Source organism: Chelonia mydas, chromosome 6, assembly GCF_015237465.2.
Source record: "Chelonia mydas isolate rCheMyd1 chromosome 6, rCheMyd1.pri.v2, whole genome shotgun sequence".
In the NCBI taxonomy this organism is placed as follows: domain Eukaryota; kingdom Metazoa; phylum Chordata; order Testudines; family Cheloniidae; genus Chelonia; species Chelonia mydas.
Window position 1 is genome coordinate 84,261,278 of NC_051246.2, and position 15,018 is coordinate 84,276,295.

At 44.4% G+C, this 15,018-nt stretch overlaps 1 protein-coding gene across 16 annotated transcripts in view; it reads right to left on the minus strand.

Moving 5' to 3' along the window:
- The window catches only part of HEATR5A (HEAT repeat containing 5A), a 125,267-nt gene that overhangs the window by 14,303 nt on the left and 95,946 nt on the right, over nucleotides 1-15,018 (minus strand). For 15 of the 16 annotated variants that reach the window (XM_037900563.2, XM_037900561.2, XM_043549699.1 and 12 more), the window contains 4 exons: nucleotides 10,841-11,075; nucleotides 10,111-10,359; nucleotides 8,418-8,545; nucleotides 5,767-5,914 (listed from right to left, as the gene is read on the minus strand). In XM_037900563.2, coding sequence (XP_037756491.1) covers nucleotides 5,767-5,914; nucleotides 8,418-8,545; nucleotides 10,111-10,359; nucleotides 10,841-11,075 — 760 coding nt within the window. Of the gene's footprint in view, nucleotides 1-5,766; nucleotides 5,915-8,417; nucleotides 8,546-10,110; nucleotides 10,360-10,840; nucleotides 11,076-15,018 lie in introns of those variants that run through there. The other variant, XM_043549705.1, reaches the window with a different exon arrangement.

Consider the following 15,018-nt stretch of genomic DNA (forward strand, 5'->3'; position numbering starts at 1 on the left):
CTGCAGGGCTCTCCATGGGGAGTGGGGAGCCCAGGACATAGCCTGGCTCAGAGCGAGGAGCTGCGTGCAGAGATGAGCATCTAGGCTCTCAACCTCCCCACCCCCGGCCCCTCTTAAGTTGGTGGAAGTGCTTCTGGTGAGGATGCACATCACCGACAGGAGGGTCGTGTGGACATGAACCACCACAATAATTACTGAGGTGGTTGTAAGTCAACCTAATACAGGTTGACTTACGTTTCTAGTGTAGACTTGGCCCAGGTCTTGTGTTTTGAATATTTCTGTTATTTATTCTAGAAATGCCTAATCTACCTCTTTTCCAAAGTGCCTGTTTAGTCATACCTATACATTAAATGAACAGAAATATGACTCACAATAATATGTACTTCTGAGAGATTGTTCACACTTCTTGCATGGTTGAAGTTACTAGATCTTCGACCTTATCCATCAACATAGGAGAGAATAAGTCTATTGGTTAGAACAGGGGGGCCTGCAGCCAGCACTGATGGGTTCAATTTTTAGTTATATCACCAAATCATTGCCTGACTTTGGGCAATTTAATCTATATGTCGCACTTGCCTCACTTTACTCAGCCATAAAATACATATAACACTTGTCTCACAGGTGTGGTTTTAAGGATTAAATGTTTGCAAATCCCTTTGAGTGCACTGAATGACACAGGGAATGTAAGAGCTACGTTTTACTATGATGATGATTAAAAATAGATGCACTCAGATTCAGTAGCAAATCTAGAACTACAGGAATCAAGGATCAAAATAATACAGCATTTTATCCATGGTTGGGTGTCTGAGCATGTAAGCTCAGCGGGGTCAACCACGTAGCTTCCAAGCAGTGAGGTGGAGAGACTCGAGACTGGAATGTTGAGGCCTTCTGTGATGAGGTCCGGAACTAGTGGTAGAGCGATTGGAGTGTCCACTGATTGCTCCAGTAGCGTGGTGTACCAATGCTGACGTGGCCAGGCCAGTGCCACCAGGATCACCGAGGTTCGGTCTCTCCAGATTTTGAGGAGGACCTTGTGAATCAGCGGTATGAGAGGGAACGCGTAGAATAGGCAGTTCTTCCATGGAAGGAGAAACACATCTGCCAATGAATCCGGGCTGTTGTTTAGGAAGGAGCAGAATCGTAGGCACTTCCTGTTGGCCCTTGTGGTGAACCAATTGATCTGGGGAACTCCCCACCGCTGGAAGATATTGTTTATTACATCCGGGTGGACAGACCACTCGTGGTTGTGAAAAGACCTGCTGAGGTGGTCTGCTAGTTCGTTCTGCGACCCTGGAAGATAGGACGCTTCTAAAGGTATGGAGTGTGCTATGCCGAACTCCCAGAGCTTGAGGGCTTCTTGACACAGGGGAGAGGAGCGTGTTCTCCCCGTCTGTTGATATAAAACATTGCTGTTGTTTTGTCTGTCAGGACTGATATGCACTTGCCCTTCAGGAGAGGCCAAAAAGCCTAACATGCCAGCCGGACTGCCCTGAGCTCCCTTAAATTGATGTGAAGCATCAGTTCTCTGAGTTCTGTGCTCCCCAAGGTGTGCCCCCCACCCCATGGATTAGGTGTCAGTGGTCAGACTGAAGGATGGACGGGGTTTGGGAAATGCGACCCCTGAGCACACCAAGTATGGGTTAAGCTACCAGTGAAGAGACTTGAGAACGTCCAGTGGAAGGGTAACCACCATGTCTAGACTTTGCCTACTTGATCGATACACCGATGCCAGCCAAGCTTGGACAGGTCTGAGTCGGAGCCTTGCACGTTGCACTACATACATGCAAGATGCCATGTGACCTAGGAGTTTTAAGCAACTCCTTACTGTGGTTATAGGGAATCATTTGAGGTCCTATATGTCGTGAATAGCCTGGAAGCAGGACTGGGGCAGGAACACTCTGGCCTGTGCCGAGTCTAGCACTGCCCCTATGAACTCTATTCTCTGAGTACGGATGAGCATTGACTTGAGTGTTTAGGAGGAGACCCAATTCATTGAAGGTGGATCTTATGAGGGAAACATGTTGATCCACTTGTGTTCTGGACCAGCCCTTGACTAGCCAGTCGTCTAGGTTAGGAAATACCTGAAACTGCCTTTTCCACAGAAAAGAGGCCACGACTGACATACATTTGGTAAACACCGAAGGTGCTGATGATAGGCCGAATGGTAGTACTGTAAATTGGTAGTGGGAACTCCCGACTGTAAACCTTAAGAAGTGCCTCTGGGGCGGGATTATGGAAATGTGGAAGTGTGCGTCCTTAAAATCGAGGGCAGCATACCAATCTCCTGGATCCAGAGAAGGGATGATAGTGGCTGAAGAGACCATTCAAAACTTTCATTTCTTCATGAACCTGTTGAGATTGCGCAGATCCAAGATGGGTCTGAGGCCCCCTTTTACTTTTGGTATTAGGAAATACTGGGAGTAAAACCCCTTTCCCTTGAGCTGTGGCGGAAACCTACTCGACAGCCCCCACCGATAGGAGGGTTTGTACCTCTTGGAGGAGAAGTTGCTCGTGAGAGGGGTCCTTGAAGAGGTATGGATAAGGAGGGTGGGAGGGGTTGAGGAAAAGTTGAGAGAATATCCCTTCTCTACCAAGCGCAGGACCCAATGGTCCGAGGTGATTTGGGACCACGCTCGGTAGAAATGGGATAGATGTTCCAAAAACGGGAAAGAAGGATCCAGCTGAGAGGTTGGTATAGGGCCCTCGGGGGCATCCTCAAAAGGTCTGCCTAGGGCCTGGTTGCTGCCCGGATGACCCAGACCCCCTGTTATTTGGGAGTTGGGGTTGGTGACGACATTTCTGGTTTCGACATTTCTGGCGACGCATATGGTTATGGTCCTGCCTAAACTGCCCCGGTATGGTTGTGTCCTGGGTTGAGGCCTAAATTGCCCACGCTGGGTGGAAGGGGTGTGCAGACCCAGCGATTTTAGGGTGGCTCGGGAGTCTTTCAGACTGTGGAGTCTCGAGTCCGTTTTCTCCAAAAATAACGTGGCCTCCTCAAATGGTAGGGTCCTGAATTGTCTGTTGGACCTCCCCGGGGAGGCCCAAGGCCTGCAGCCATGAGCAATGGCACATTGCAATACCCGAAGACATTGTCCATGTTGCAGAGTCCGCCAAGTCTAATGCCACTTGCAGTGACGTCCTGGGGACCATCTTGCTTTCATCCACAAGAGCTGAGAATTCCGGCTCAGAATCTGGTGGGACAAGGTCCAAGAATTTGGACATTGTGTCCCATGACGAAGTTATAACGGCTAAGGATCACCTGCTGGTTTGCGATACGAAGCTGGAGCCCTCCGGTGGAATATATCTTCCTCCCAAAGAAGTCCAGCTTCGTTTCATCCTTAGCTTGGGAGGTAGGCCCTTGCTGCCCTTGCCTTTCCCTCGCATTAAGAGCCGCCACTACCAATGAGTCAGGCAGGGAGTGGGTAAACAAGTATTCATAGCCCTTGGAGGGCACAAAGTACTTTCTCTCGACTCCCTTAGCTGTAGGAGCCAGAGAGGATGGTGTTTGCCACAGGATTTGTGTGTTCTCCTGAATGGTCTTTATCAGGGGAAGGGCCACCCTGGTAGGTCCTGCCGGGGATAAAATGTCCACGATTGGGTCTGACACCTCAGTGACCAACTCCATCTGTACCCCGAGGTTCTGAGTGACCTTCCTCAGAAGTTCAAGGTGGGCTCTGCTGTCAGGAAGGGGAGGCCCTGAGGATGTTCCTGCCACTGCCCCATCTGGAGACAATGAGGAGGAGCCCGGAATATGGGAGAGCCCCTCCTGCTCATCCGGCTCCTCAAAACTCTGAGGCTCCGCCCCCCAGTCGGTGTCCGCTTCGGTGCCGGCTCCGGTACCGTCCGTGGTACTGCAATGCCGGGTACGGTGCTAGGTCTGTTGTCGGGTGCGGGTACCAATTGTGGTGCTGGCGGCAGTAGCGGTGGCTGATGCCTGGGAAAAATCCCTGGCCCTCGAAGCAGTCCTTCTCTCAGACGCGACTGAAAAGGAGCGTACCAAAGCGCACCCCTGGGACTGGTGGTAAGCTCACCAGATCCAGAAGGGCCACTGGGTCGGCATCTGAGCCAGTACCCACCATTGTGGTGGCCACGGTACCAGGGCGAAGTTTTGGTCATCCCTGCTGACTGGGAGTGCCAGCGGCTACAGTGTCGGCTTCTCTGGGACTCATATGAGTTAGTGTCTGATGCAGACTCTGATGAGTCTGCGCATGGGGATCACAGTGGCACTGTGCCCGTCACTGCCAGGAATTGGTGCCAGCACAATGTAGATCATTGCCAAGTCATAACCGGCTTGTCCCTGGACTTCACTGGTGGCCTCTGAATCGTTTGGGGCCTCGGGACTGGTGTTGTGACACTGTGGTCGGAGGAGTGCGGACCTGTTAATGTTATCAGGTCCCACGCAGCCTCATAAGTCTCAGGTGTGGAAGGGGGGTCCAAATCCTCCACCTGGGTCTCCTCCAGTGGCACCAGACTCAATGTTCCCTCTCATGGGCCTGGAGTTGACAGTCCCAGCTGTTGAGCTGGAGGGAAGGTGCGGTCTTGCACCCGTCTCCCTCCCTTGGGTTCACATTCCCGTGCGTGGGAAGGGGAGCGCCCTCTATCAGTCTTCCTGCTTCTTCTTCGGGATGGGAGACTGTGAGGGGTGCCAAGATTAATCCCAGTGCCAAGGGTCTCTGACCCCAGAGTCCTTCCTTGGCACTTCCCGGACCGAAGCCAGCGTGCTGTGCACCGACGCTGAGGAGCCTAATGCCATGTCCCTGGGGCTTGACTCAGACTGAGGGCGGAGAGCTGCTTCCATTAGCAGCAACTTTAGTCTGTGATCCTCTCCTCCTTTGTGCGGGGGCAAAAGCTCCTACAGATCTTGCACCTGTCCGCTTGATAGGACTCCCCCAAGCACTTTAGACAAGCCGAGTGTGGGTTACCCTCGGGCATAGGCTTCTGGCAAACCCCGCCCGGCTTAAACCCCTGGGTCTGAGGCATGCCCCGGGTCCGGGAGAGGGATGGGGAAGCGGGGGAGGGAAACACCCCCCCAGTGCCTCAAGTCCAGATGTCAAACTAACCAAAAGAAAATTTTTAAACTATCTTTAACTATTTACAGAAAATAGGCTAGAGGATCGCTCGTTGAAGAGGAGATGCAACGCTCCAACGACTATCACGGACTGTAAGAAGGAACGGGAGACGGCGGGTCGGCAGGGCCCTATATGCGGCGCCACGAAGGCGTGACTCCAGGGGGCTTCAGAGCTGACCCGTACCATGCATGTGGCATGCACGCACCTAATTCAAATCGATATGAGCAAGCACTTGAAGAAGAAAAAATGTGCATATGTACTATTTTTATAGGAAATAAAATTTGGTTTCATTCCACATCTTCTAAACAGAATAAAACCTGTAATTTAATTATAATGAATGTTAAAGGGTGTATCTGATCCAGGAGAAAATGCTTAATTCAATGGCTGTACTCAATGCTGTTAGGAGATGGATGAGTAACTTGATCACAGTTGCTTTATTTAAAAACTCTACTTTATATTTCAATACGAGGAAAAAGATGATCTCCTGTGGTTGCAATTTTACAGCTGGCCTATTTAGTCTTGCGTGGCTTGATTTTCTAAAGTACCGAATATCTTTGTCTCCCAGTGAAGTCAATGAGATTAGTGACTTCTTAGCAACTTTAACAAATAAAGCCACTAATCTACAGGTTATTGATGGAATAAGTTTGGTCATAAAAAATTTATACAGTATATTGTAGAACAGTATATTGTATACCTTCTGCACTTCTCCGTTTTTCTCTCACATGTTCTTGAGCTGCAAAAAGAATCTGTCGGACTACTTCAAGAGTAGCAAGCTGAATATCAGGCGATTCTCTGGTTAGGATCAGTCGATGCAGAACATTCAGCAATTCCACACCAAGTTCCTGTTGCAAAAGAAATGTTCAAAGTCTTGATATTCACATCAATTTATTTATTACCCACAAGCATCAGAGGTTCAGTATTCTAATGTAAATTTATACAATGCTTTTAAAATGTAACATATGACATAAACTGAACATAAACAGCTTGGACTTCAGAATACTCTATGGTGAACTTCTATTCACCTCAGAGTGAGACAGGAGACACAAAATGAAGCTTCAAAGTAGCAGTAAGCTATAATTGTATTCTCTCTCACTCCAGGCTTTCCTTTTTATGTCTTTACGTAATGTCTTCAAAATACCTATGTGGACTGCGTCTAGACTGCCCATTCCACAGAGTCATTGCTTAAGATGTGAGTACAAAGTCATCCCTGATAAACAGATGGAGGACAACTGTGTAAATATAAAACTGTAATAAGATGGTATACATTTTTGTCAGAGCCTTGTGAACTGTATTCTCATTGCATTTATTTGCTCATTTCTAATTAGGAGCAGCTGAAAATCATTGCTTTTTTCTTCTTTTTATCTATCTAATGGTTTTTCCAAAGCGCAGATGCTCTCCTACATATTAATTTTCTAACCTCAAGTACTTGACATCTGAAATGTTACTGTTTCAATGCATAACATTAAAATAGAAGGAATTAATGAATTTTTTAACTCCACACAGTCATTTTCTTGAAAGCCTCCTTCCATCTTCACCTAAGCTGAGAAGCTAAGTTCTGTTCCTAGTTACTTCTGTTCACATGCAACCCCACTGCCTTTACACAGAAAATCAGAAGTTGAAGCTAAAAAAAAACCAACCCACCAATCTACACTTTTAAATTTTGGAGCATATAGTGAGAAGGACCTTTCCCTCTCAATGTTGCCAAAAATCTTAAAGGAAGGAGAGGCCTCATTGCTTACACCAAACATACATTAGTTTCCAACCTGTCAAGCTTCAAACATAGGATCAAAAAGAAAAAAAGTAGGAAATTTAAAACAATGATTCATGAAACTAAAGATGTAAGCAGTATTATTTAAGCTACTGAAGTTATTGAATGTTCTGTATGATACAGAACCGTAAAGTGATAAGAATTCCCAACAGTAAAAGTGGAAGACAAGGTTTTCATACGCAAGAGGTAAACTGGGGTCTGAGAAGCAGACAATTTTCCTTGCTTTAGGGACAACTGAAAGGTAGAATTCCAATTAAAACGGTATGAGGAGTTCAGCTGTGCCAGCAAAAGCCTTGATTCTGGTCACAAATGTATCAGCCTTGGTGCCTTCTTCAAACAAATACTTTTTGTCATGGATTGTGCTTGGTAAACATTTTGCATGCATTCAATTCTTTGTTTAAAAAAAATCACAAGTATCACTTCACACAAATGAAGGGAGACTGCGATATCTGCTTTGCTTCCTAAGGATATATATTTCATTTAAACCGTGATGTACATAAACAAAGATTACAATGAGGCCAGGCTGGGATACTCTGAGTAGTTTGTGGATTCGTCATATGGCAACCAAATCATGACATGTCCCTTTAATTAACTTTAATTACATTTAAACAAGGTTGGGTTTTATAAAGGAGTATTAGTCATAATCAGAAGTAATGTGATATATATTTACTTCCAAAAGGGTCAATCATATCTATTTACAGTACTTTGAAAGATACAGTACAGCACAGTTTGCTCTTGAAATGGAAGAGGCCTTATTTTATAATGTGGTTTTGGGAATAGTGGCCCAGAACAGTCAGGACTTACCCAGGTAATGTGTTCAGGCAGGTCTCAAAAGATGTAATTTTTAAAGTTTCATTCAGAACAACAAAATAATGACTGACTGGTTAACACGTACGCAATGCCTGATGGATAAAAGAGCAACACTTTTTTGATGGGCAAATAAGTTAGTGTAGCACCACTGTGGATGCATCCACATAGGTCTGGCATTAATAGGGCTATGTAGTGGAGGTGCCCGCCCAGGCTAACTCTGTAGTGAAGACATATCCTCTGAAAGGATGGTTTATCTGATTAGTTTTCGCAGTTACATAAACATACCCTGGGATCTTCCTTCCTTCCAGAGACTGACATGCTGTTCCTTGACTGGAGTCAGAGAAATGACAACCAGCCATGCTACACATCTAAGTCATCTTTCAAACTGTAACTAAGTGGCAGTCTAGCAATGATTTCGATAGTATTCACATAGGTGGGTTTCTTTTTAATTAACTTTTAGTTTATTATTTCTTTCTATTTCTATAAAATTTTCAGTAAAAACATTTGGAATGCAAAATCTGAACTTTTAGGTGAGGTCAATGTACCAACACACTCAAAGAGAGCCAAAAAGTCTCAGGATCTGCAAGAGACAGAGAATTAACTAACTGCCACATTTCTTACTAGACAACAGTGTTTACAATCGGTGCCACAGAACAGCAAATGAAAAATTATTGTAGATTCAAGGTCAGCTGCGAGATCTAAGTGATACCAGACACTGTCACAATACCCTGGAATTCCAACTCATATTTTCTAAATTAGCATGTTACCTGATCACCACCTATTTTAGACCTAGGCCAAGGAACATCAAGAAATGCTTGCAGAGCATGTAGGCAAGCAGTAATGTTTTCCATTGCTGCATCTGATCGAGGCGAGCAGAGAAATTCCACACTAATTCCTGTAAATTATAGGAGAAAAAACAAAAACATAGGTTTTACTGAAAACACATTTAAAGTCATTTTGTAAATCAAGACAAGTATGCTGTCAATGCCCTGAAAAGACATTGAAACAGCATATGCATCTTTTATATTTTTGTATGCCTAAGTAAATTAATCTTCAATTGTAAACATTTTGGGCAGGGACTTCTTGTGACAATTGGGCCTATGCCTGCTTGGGAATTAATCATGAAAAGTAGGTCAAGTTATTTTTAACAAAGAATGTATAATAGGTGCAAGAAAACCAGACAACCCCCCGCCCTGGATTAGTCCAAAAAAAAGGCCCTCTGATATAACTCAAGGACCATGTTGAGGTCATGTATGGTAAACAAGAAAATGTGAGTCCGGAAATAATGAACCAAAATTAGTGTGTCAGAAACTTGGCCTAACTGATGGGCAAAATAAGAAAATGGGTTATCCCAGCCATCACTCCCTTTTGGGTCATTGAAGAAAGACTTTGGGGGAAATACGGAAGAACAGACAGAGGCCACCAAAGCGAGCTTCATCATCATGACTGTCACCCCCGACCATCTCTTGGGACACCGGACCTTTTTAACATTGTTTAATGATGGACAGTGACCGTGTTATTTTAACATCTTTGGGCCCCTATATTCCATCTAAATTAACATTATAGACCTTGTCTTCCTTTATGAATATACAGTATCTGAGATAATTATGAACAGACTGAAACTTTTGGGCAATAGAATAGAAACAAATCATAATCAGCTTCAAAAATCACAGATAGAAGATGAAAATGTTGAGATCTGGGTCCACTAATTAGGAGGAAAATTCTTATAAGCACCCCACAGAATTTTTGCCTTTGCATGAAATTGAGAACCTTGAACGTAGGATGTGAACTCTTGACATACTGATTTACATGACAGGATGAGTTTACAGAGAAACTGTAATCATAGCTTAGAAACTTAAAGGCTGAGACTTAATAGTTTTATTTCACAAAAAGGCTGAAGTTTTTAGTTAATCATGTAGTTAATTATTTACAAACTCCACCTCACTAGCTAAATGTGGCAAAGTAGTCTATATGAACCCTGGGCCTACTAACCCTAGTCCTGAATGAAATAACAAAACTGTTCTGTTGGGCCTCAGATGCCGAGTCTATGTTTTGCCAGGTTAAACAAAAACTTATTTAAAACTGTGGGCCATATTCCAGAGTAACTGCAATCAAGTCAGTCGCGTCACCTTATAATTACACTGGTGTAACCAAAATTGAATCTGTTCCTAAACTCGAAGCAGAAGCACTAGAAGGTTTATGAGCATAGCAGTAAATTGGCATGTGTTCTGTTTACCTTGCATTGGATATTTTTTCCCAGCATAATCAGAAAGACAGGAAGCAATTCTGTCCCCAACATAAAAACCAATTCTTGCCACAGGTACTTCCAACATACCAATTCTTCACCAACAAAATTAAGAGCAGACAACCAAAGCATTACTGAGTGTCAACAGTATTATTTATACTAAAATTACTGTTCAGAATTTAAAATCCAGATAGATTACACGCTCATCAACCAACCCAAAATAAGATGAAATATGTCAGTATTCACATCCTCAGGAGATTTCACTGCAGCCCTGGAGGAGGAATCTTGACACATTGTAGTTGGGGTGACAGGTCTGGAGAGATTAGTTACTCCTTCATCTGGATCAACCACAAGGAAACCTGTGCTGGTGAGCCATAATGCTGTAGCGTAAAGAATTAGAGCCCAGGAGTTGTGATAGTGTGGTCTTGCATTTTCAATTGTCTCCGCAGTATAGAATGCACCACCTAAAAAAAAAAAAGAACAGTCAGAGTTTTAAATGATGTGACTATTTTCAGTTGTAAACAATTTCTCTTACAGGTTTGGGATTCTTTTCTGTTATTATAATGGTATTTGTGTTTTATAACATTTCATTGTATTTCTTAATTGTTTAACAGCCAGAGCTGACCTGGTGGGTTGTGGTTAATAAAAAGAATTATCAATAAAAAGGCAAGTAGAATCAAGTAATTTTCTTTAACTCTTTTTTCTTCCTCTCATCTTAAAAATCCACTACTTCTCCATCCCAGAGAAAACTCTATCCTAAACTCAGTAATTGATTTTGTGGTAAATAGCTACAAAATTATAGTGTGCTGGTTCTGTATCAACTACATCTTATTTTGTGAAAAAGTTATATACTGTGAGTAGGCACAATTCAGCTGAGATATTATAAAGCACACACACACACAAATTATATCAAACACCAATAAAAGTACATAGTTGCCTTCATACCTTCAACCGGAAGTTGAGAGGCATATTCTGAAGGCAAAGTTAAGAGAGCAAAATCCTGAAGTGCAGCAAGCCAGAGTTTGCTTAGGGTCCCAAGGTCCGCCTGGACTAGGTCCAGAAGTCCATCGGCCGACGAAGTTAAATCTCTATAGCTTTCATCTGTAGAGTTTGTGATCGTCACAGTTTGCTTGTGTGCATCACTTTGGTTTTTTTCTCTTTCAACTGCAACTATGTAAACCTGTTCAAAGATTGAGAGAGATAGAGCAACAGTTATAGATTTTAAGGCCGGGAGGGACTACTGCACATCACAGGCCACAGAGCTTCCTTGAATTAAATCCTGCTTCAAGTCTAATAGCTGTGGTTGAACAGGAACATATCTTCCAGCAAAATACCCAGGCTTGATTTAAAGATTATCAGTGATGGAGAATCCACCACAATCCTTGGTAAGTGGTTTCAATTGTTAGTGACTCTCACTATTAAAAATTTGCACTTTATTTCTAGTATGAATTCATCTAGCTTCAACTTCCAACCATAGGATCTTGTTATCAATCAAAGAGCCCTGTAATATCAAACTTCTGTCCTCACGTAGGTACTTATACTTTGTGATCAAGTTACCCCTCACCTTCTCTTTGAGAAGTTAAATCAATTGAACTGCATGAGTCTTTCACTGTAAGCAAAAGCCCTGTGTAAATCAAGATTTCACACACTGCAAAGAAATAATGAAATTAGCTCACTACCGTGATTTTTTCAACAGTGGGGAGGGGGGAGCAGAGATGTCTGGTTCCATCTCCCTTCTGTTGGAAAAAAAATCATGGTTTGGCTGCTCGTGGGAGGTTAACTTCCTGCCCAGCTGGCTGGCAGGGAGGAAGATGACCACAATGTATGGTGATTAGGAGCCTTGGCTGACCAACCCCAGGCTGACCCATCTCTGCCCCCAGGCAGGCCTGGAGGAGGCAATGCAGCATCAGCTGTCAAAGAGCTGTGGCCAAGATCTGGAGCACAAACGAGTGTGTGAGGGAGCCCTGCCTTGGCAGGGGAATTGGGGCATGAGGAGGATGGATCCTGGTCTCATCCCACTTTCCCCACACTGTGACAGCCCTCCCACCCCTGACACCATTTTAGGGCAGAACACCCTGCACACACTTGCTCATGTTCCAAGTGGTGATCCTGGGCTCAGCTTTCTGGGCTCAGCGCCTTGCCGACTGGTGCTGCAGTGTCTCCCCCAGGCCTGTTGGTAAGGGGATGAGCCTGAAGTTCCTAATAGCTACGCATTGTGAGCACTGCCCCATGTTCCCTGCAGTGGTGGACTTAGTTTGGAGTGAGCTGGGCCCTGATCCCTGCCTGGACTGGACGGCACCATGTGGTGAGATATCGACCCCCCTCAGCCCACCACCCTCCTAAAGCATGGCACCAGCCTGCTAATTCTCCATGAGCAGCTGCAGCCCAGGCAAGGAGGCAGAAGCTGGGATGGCCCGTTTCTGTCTCCCCACTGTTGGAAAAATTGCAGCAGTTGGGGAGGCAAGGGCGGGGGAGGGAGAACAGGACTCAGAGTCAATGCATGAAATTCAAATACTTTCCTGTGATGTTGCAGTGAACAAACATTGACACAGGACCTTAACATAAGGCACGTTCTCCAACCCTTTAATCATTCTCGTGGCTCGTCTCTGTACCCACTCCGATTTATCATCATCCATCTTGAATTATGGACACCAGAACCAGACACAGTATTCTCTGTTTTGTGCATATACTCACAAGCCCCATGTAATAACTTTGGCCCCAGTTTGAGCGCCCTGGTTTACAGGACACGTGAGAGCCAGATTCACATAATAAACATTCTTCAAAGTGAGGCCAACAACCACTCCCCCCACAAAGAAAAAACAACACCACAAAGAACAAACCCCCGCAAAAGTAAAAATAATGCAGGCAGAAGTCCAACAGCAGAGTGGAGGCTATCCAGTTTATTGCACTGAACACAACACATATTACCCTAAACTTCTGACTGCTAGCACCTGGCACTGGATGACAGTGGATGGATCACTCAGTAAATTGCCCTTTCCTGTTCACTCCCTTTGAAGCATCTGGCATTGGCCACTGTTCAAAGACAGGATGGACCACTGGTCTGACCCAGTATGGCCCTCCTTACGTCTAGTTTCAGCTTCTAACCATTGAATTTCATTAATCCTTTTTCCTGATAGATTTAAGAGCTGTGTATTATCAACTGTCTTCCCTATGCAGTTTCTTGTAGACCAGCATCAAGCCACCTCTTACTCTACTCTTGGATAAATTAAACAGACTGACCTGCTTGGGTCTCTCACTATAAGGCATAAAGAAAAGGAGTACTTGTGGCACTTTAGAGACTAACAAATTTATTTGAGCATAAGCTTTCGTGAGCTACACCTCACTTCATCGGATGCTGTCATAAATATAAAGGGAAGGGTAAACCCCTTTAAAATCCCTCCTGGCCAGAGGAAAACTCCTCTCACCTGTAAAGGGTTAAGAAACTAAAGGTAACCTCGCTGGCACCTGACCAAAATGACCAATGAGGAGACAAGATACTTTCAAAAGCTGGGAGGAGGGAGAGAAACAAAGGCTCTCTGTCTGTCTATATGCTGTTTTTGTCGGGGATAGAACAGGAATGGAGTCTTAGAACTTTTAGTAAGTAATCTAGCTAGGTATGAGTTAGATTATGATTTCTTTAAATGGCTGAGAAAAGAATTGTGCTGAATAGAATAACTATTTCTGTCTGTGTATCTTTTTTGTAACTTAAGGTTTTGCCTAGAGCGATTCTCTATGTTTTGAATCTAATTACCCTGTAAGGTATCTACCATCCTGATTTTACAGAGGGGATTTCTTTACTTCTATTTACTCCTATTTCTATTAAAAGTCTTCTTGTAAGAAAACTGAATGCTTTTTCATTGTTCTCAGATCCAAGGGTTTGGGTCTGTGGTCACCTATGCAAATTGGTGAGGCTTTTTATCCAACATATCCCAGGAAAGGGGGGGTGCAAGTGTTGGGAGGATTGTTCACTGTTCTTAAGATCCAAGGGTCTGGGTCTGTAGTCACCTAGGCAAACTGGTGAGGCTTTTTACCAAACCTTGTCCAGGAAGTGGGGTGCAAGGTTTTGGGAAGTATTTGGGGGGGAAAGACATTTCCAAACAGCTCTTCCCCAGTAACCAGTATTTGTTTGGTGGTGGTAGCGGCCAATCCAAGGACAAAGGGTGGAATATTTTGTACCTTGGGGAAGTTTTGACCTAAGCTGATAAACATAAGCTTAGGAGGTTTTCATGCAGGTCCCCACATCTGTACCCTAGCGTTCAGAGTAGGGGAGGAACCTTGACAGATGCATTCAGTGGAAATACAGTGGGGAGATTTATATACATAGAGAACATGAAACAATGAGTGTTACCATACACACTGTAACTAGAGTGATCACTTAAGGTGAGCTATTACCAGCAGGACAGTGGGGGGGGGGACGGACGGACGACCTTTTGTAGTGATAATCAAGGTGGGCCATTTCCAGCAGTTGACAAGAACGTCTGAGGAACAGTGGGGGGGTTAGGGGGGGCGGGGAAATAGTTTTACTTTGTGTAATGACACATCCACTCCCAGTCTCTATTCAAGCCTAAGTTAATTGTATCCAGTTTGCAAATTAATTCCAATTCAGCAGTCTCTCGTTGGAGTCTGTTTTTGAAGGTTTTTTTGTTGAAGTATTGCCACTTTTAGGTCTGTAATCGAGTGACCAGGGAGATTGAAGTGTTCTCCGACTGGTTTCTGAATGTTATAATTCTTGACATCTGATTTGTGTCCATTTATTCTTTTACGTAGAGATTGTCCAGTTTGACCAATGTACATGGCAGAGGGGCATTGCTGGCACATGATGGCATGTATCACATTGGTAGATGTGCAGGTGAACGAGCCTCTGATAGTGTGGCTGATGTGATTAGGCCCTATGATGGTGTCCCCTGAATAGATATGTGGACACAGTTGGCAATGGGCTTTGTTGCAAGGATAGGTTCCGGGGTTAGTGGTTCTGTTGTGTGGTGTATGGTTGCTGGTGAGTATTTGCTTCAGGTTGGGGAGGGCTGTCTGTAAGCAAGGACTGGTCTGTTTCCCAAGATCTGTGAGAGTGATGGGTCATCCTTTAGGATAGGTTGTAGATCGTTGATGCGTTGGAGAGGTTT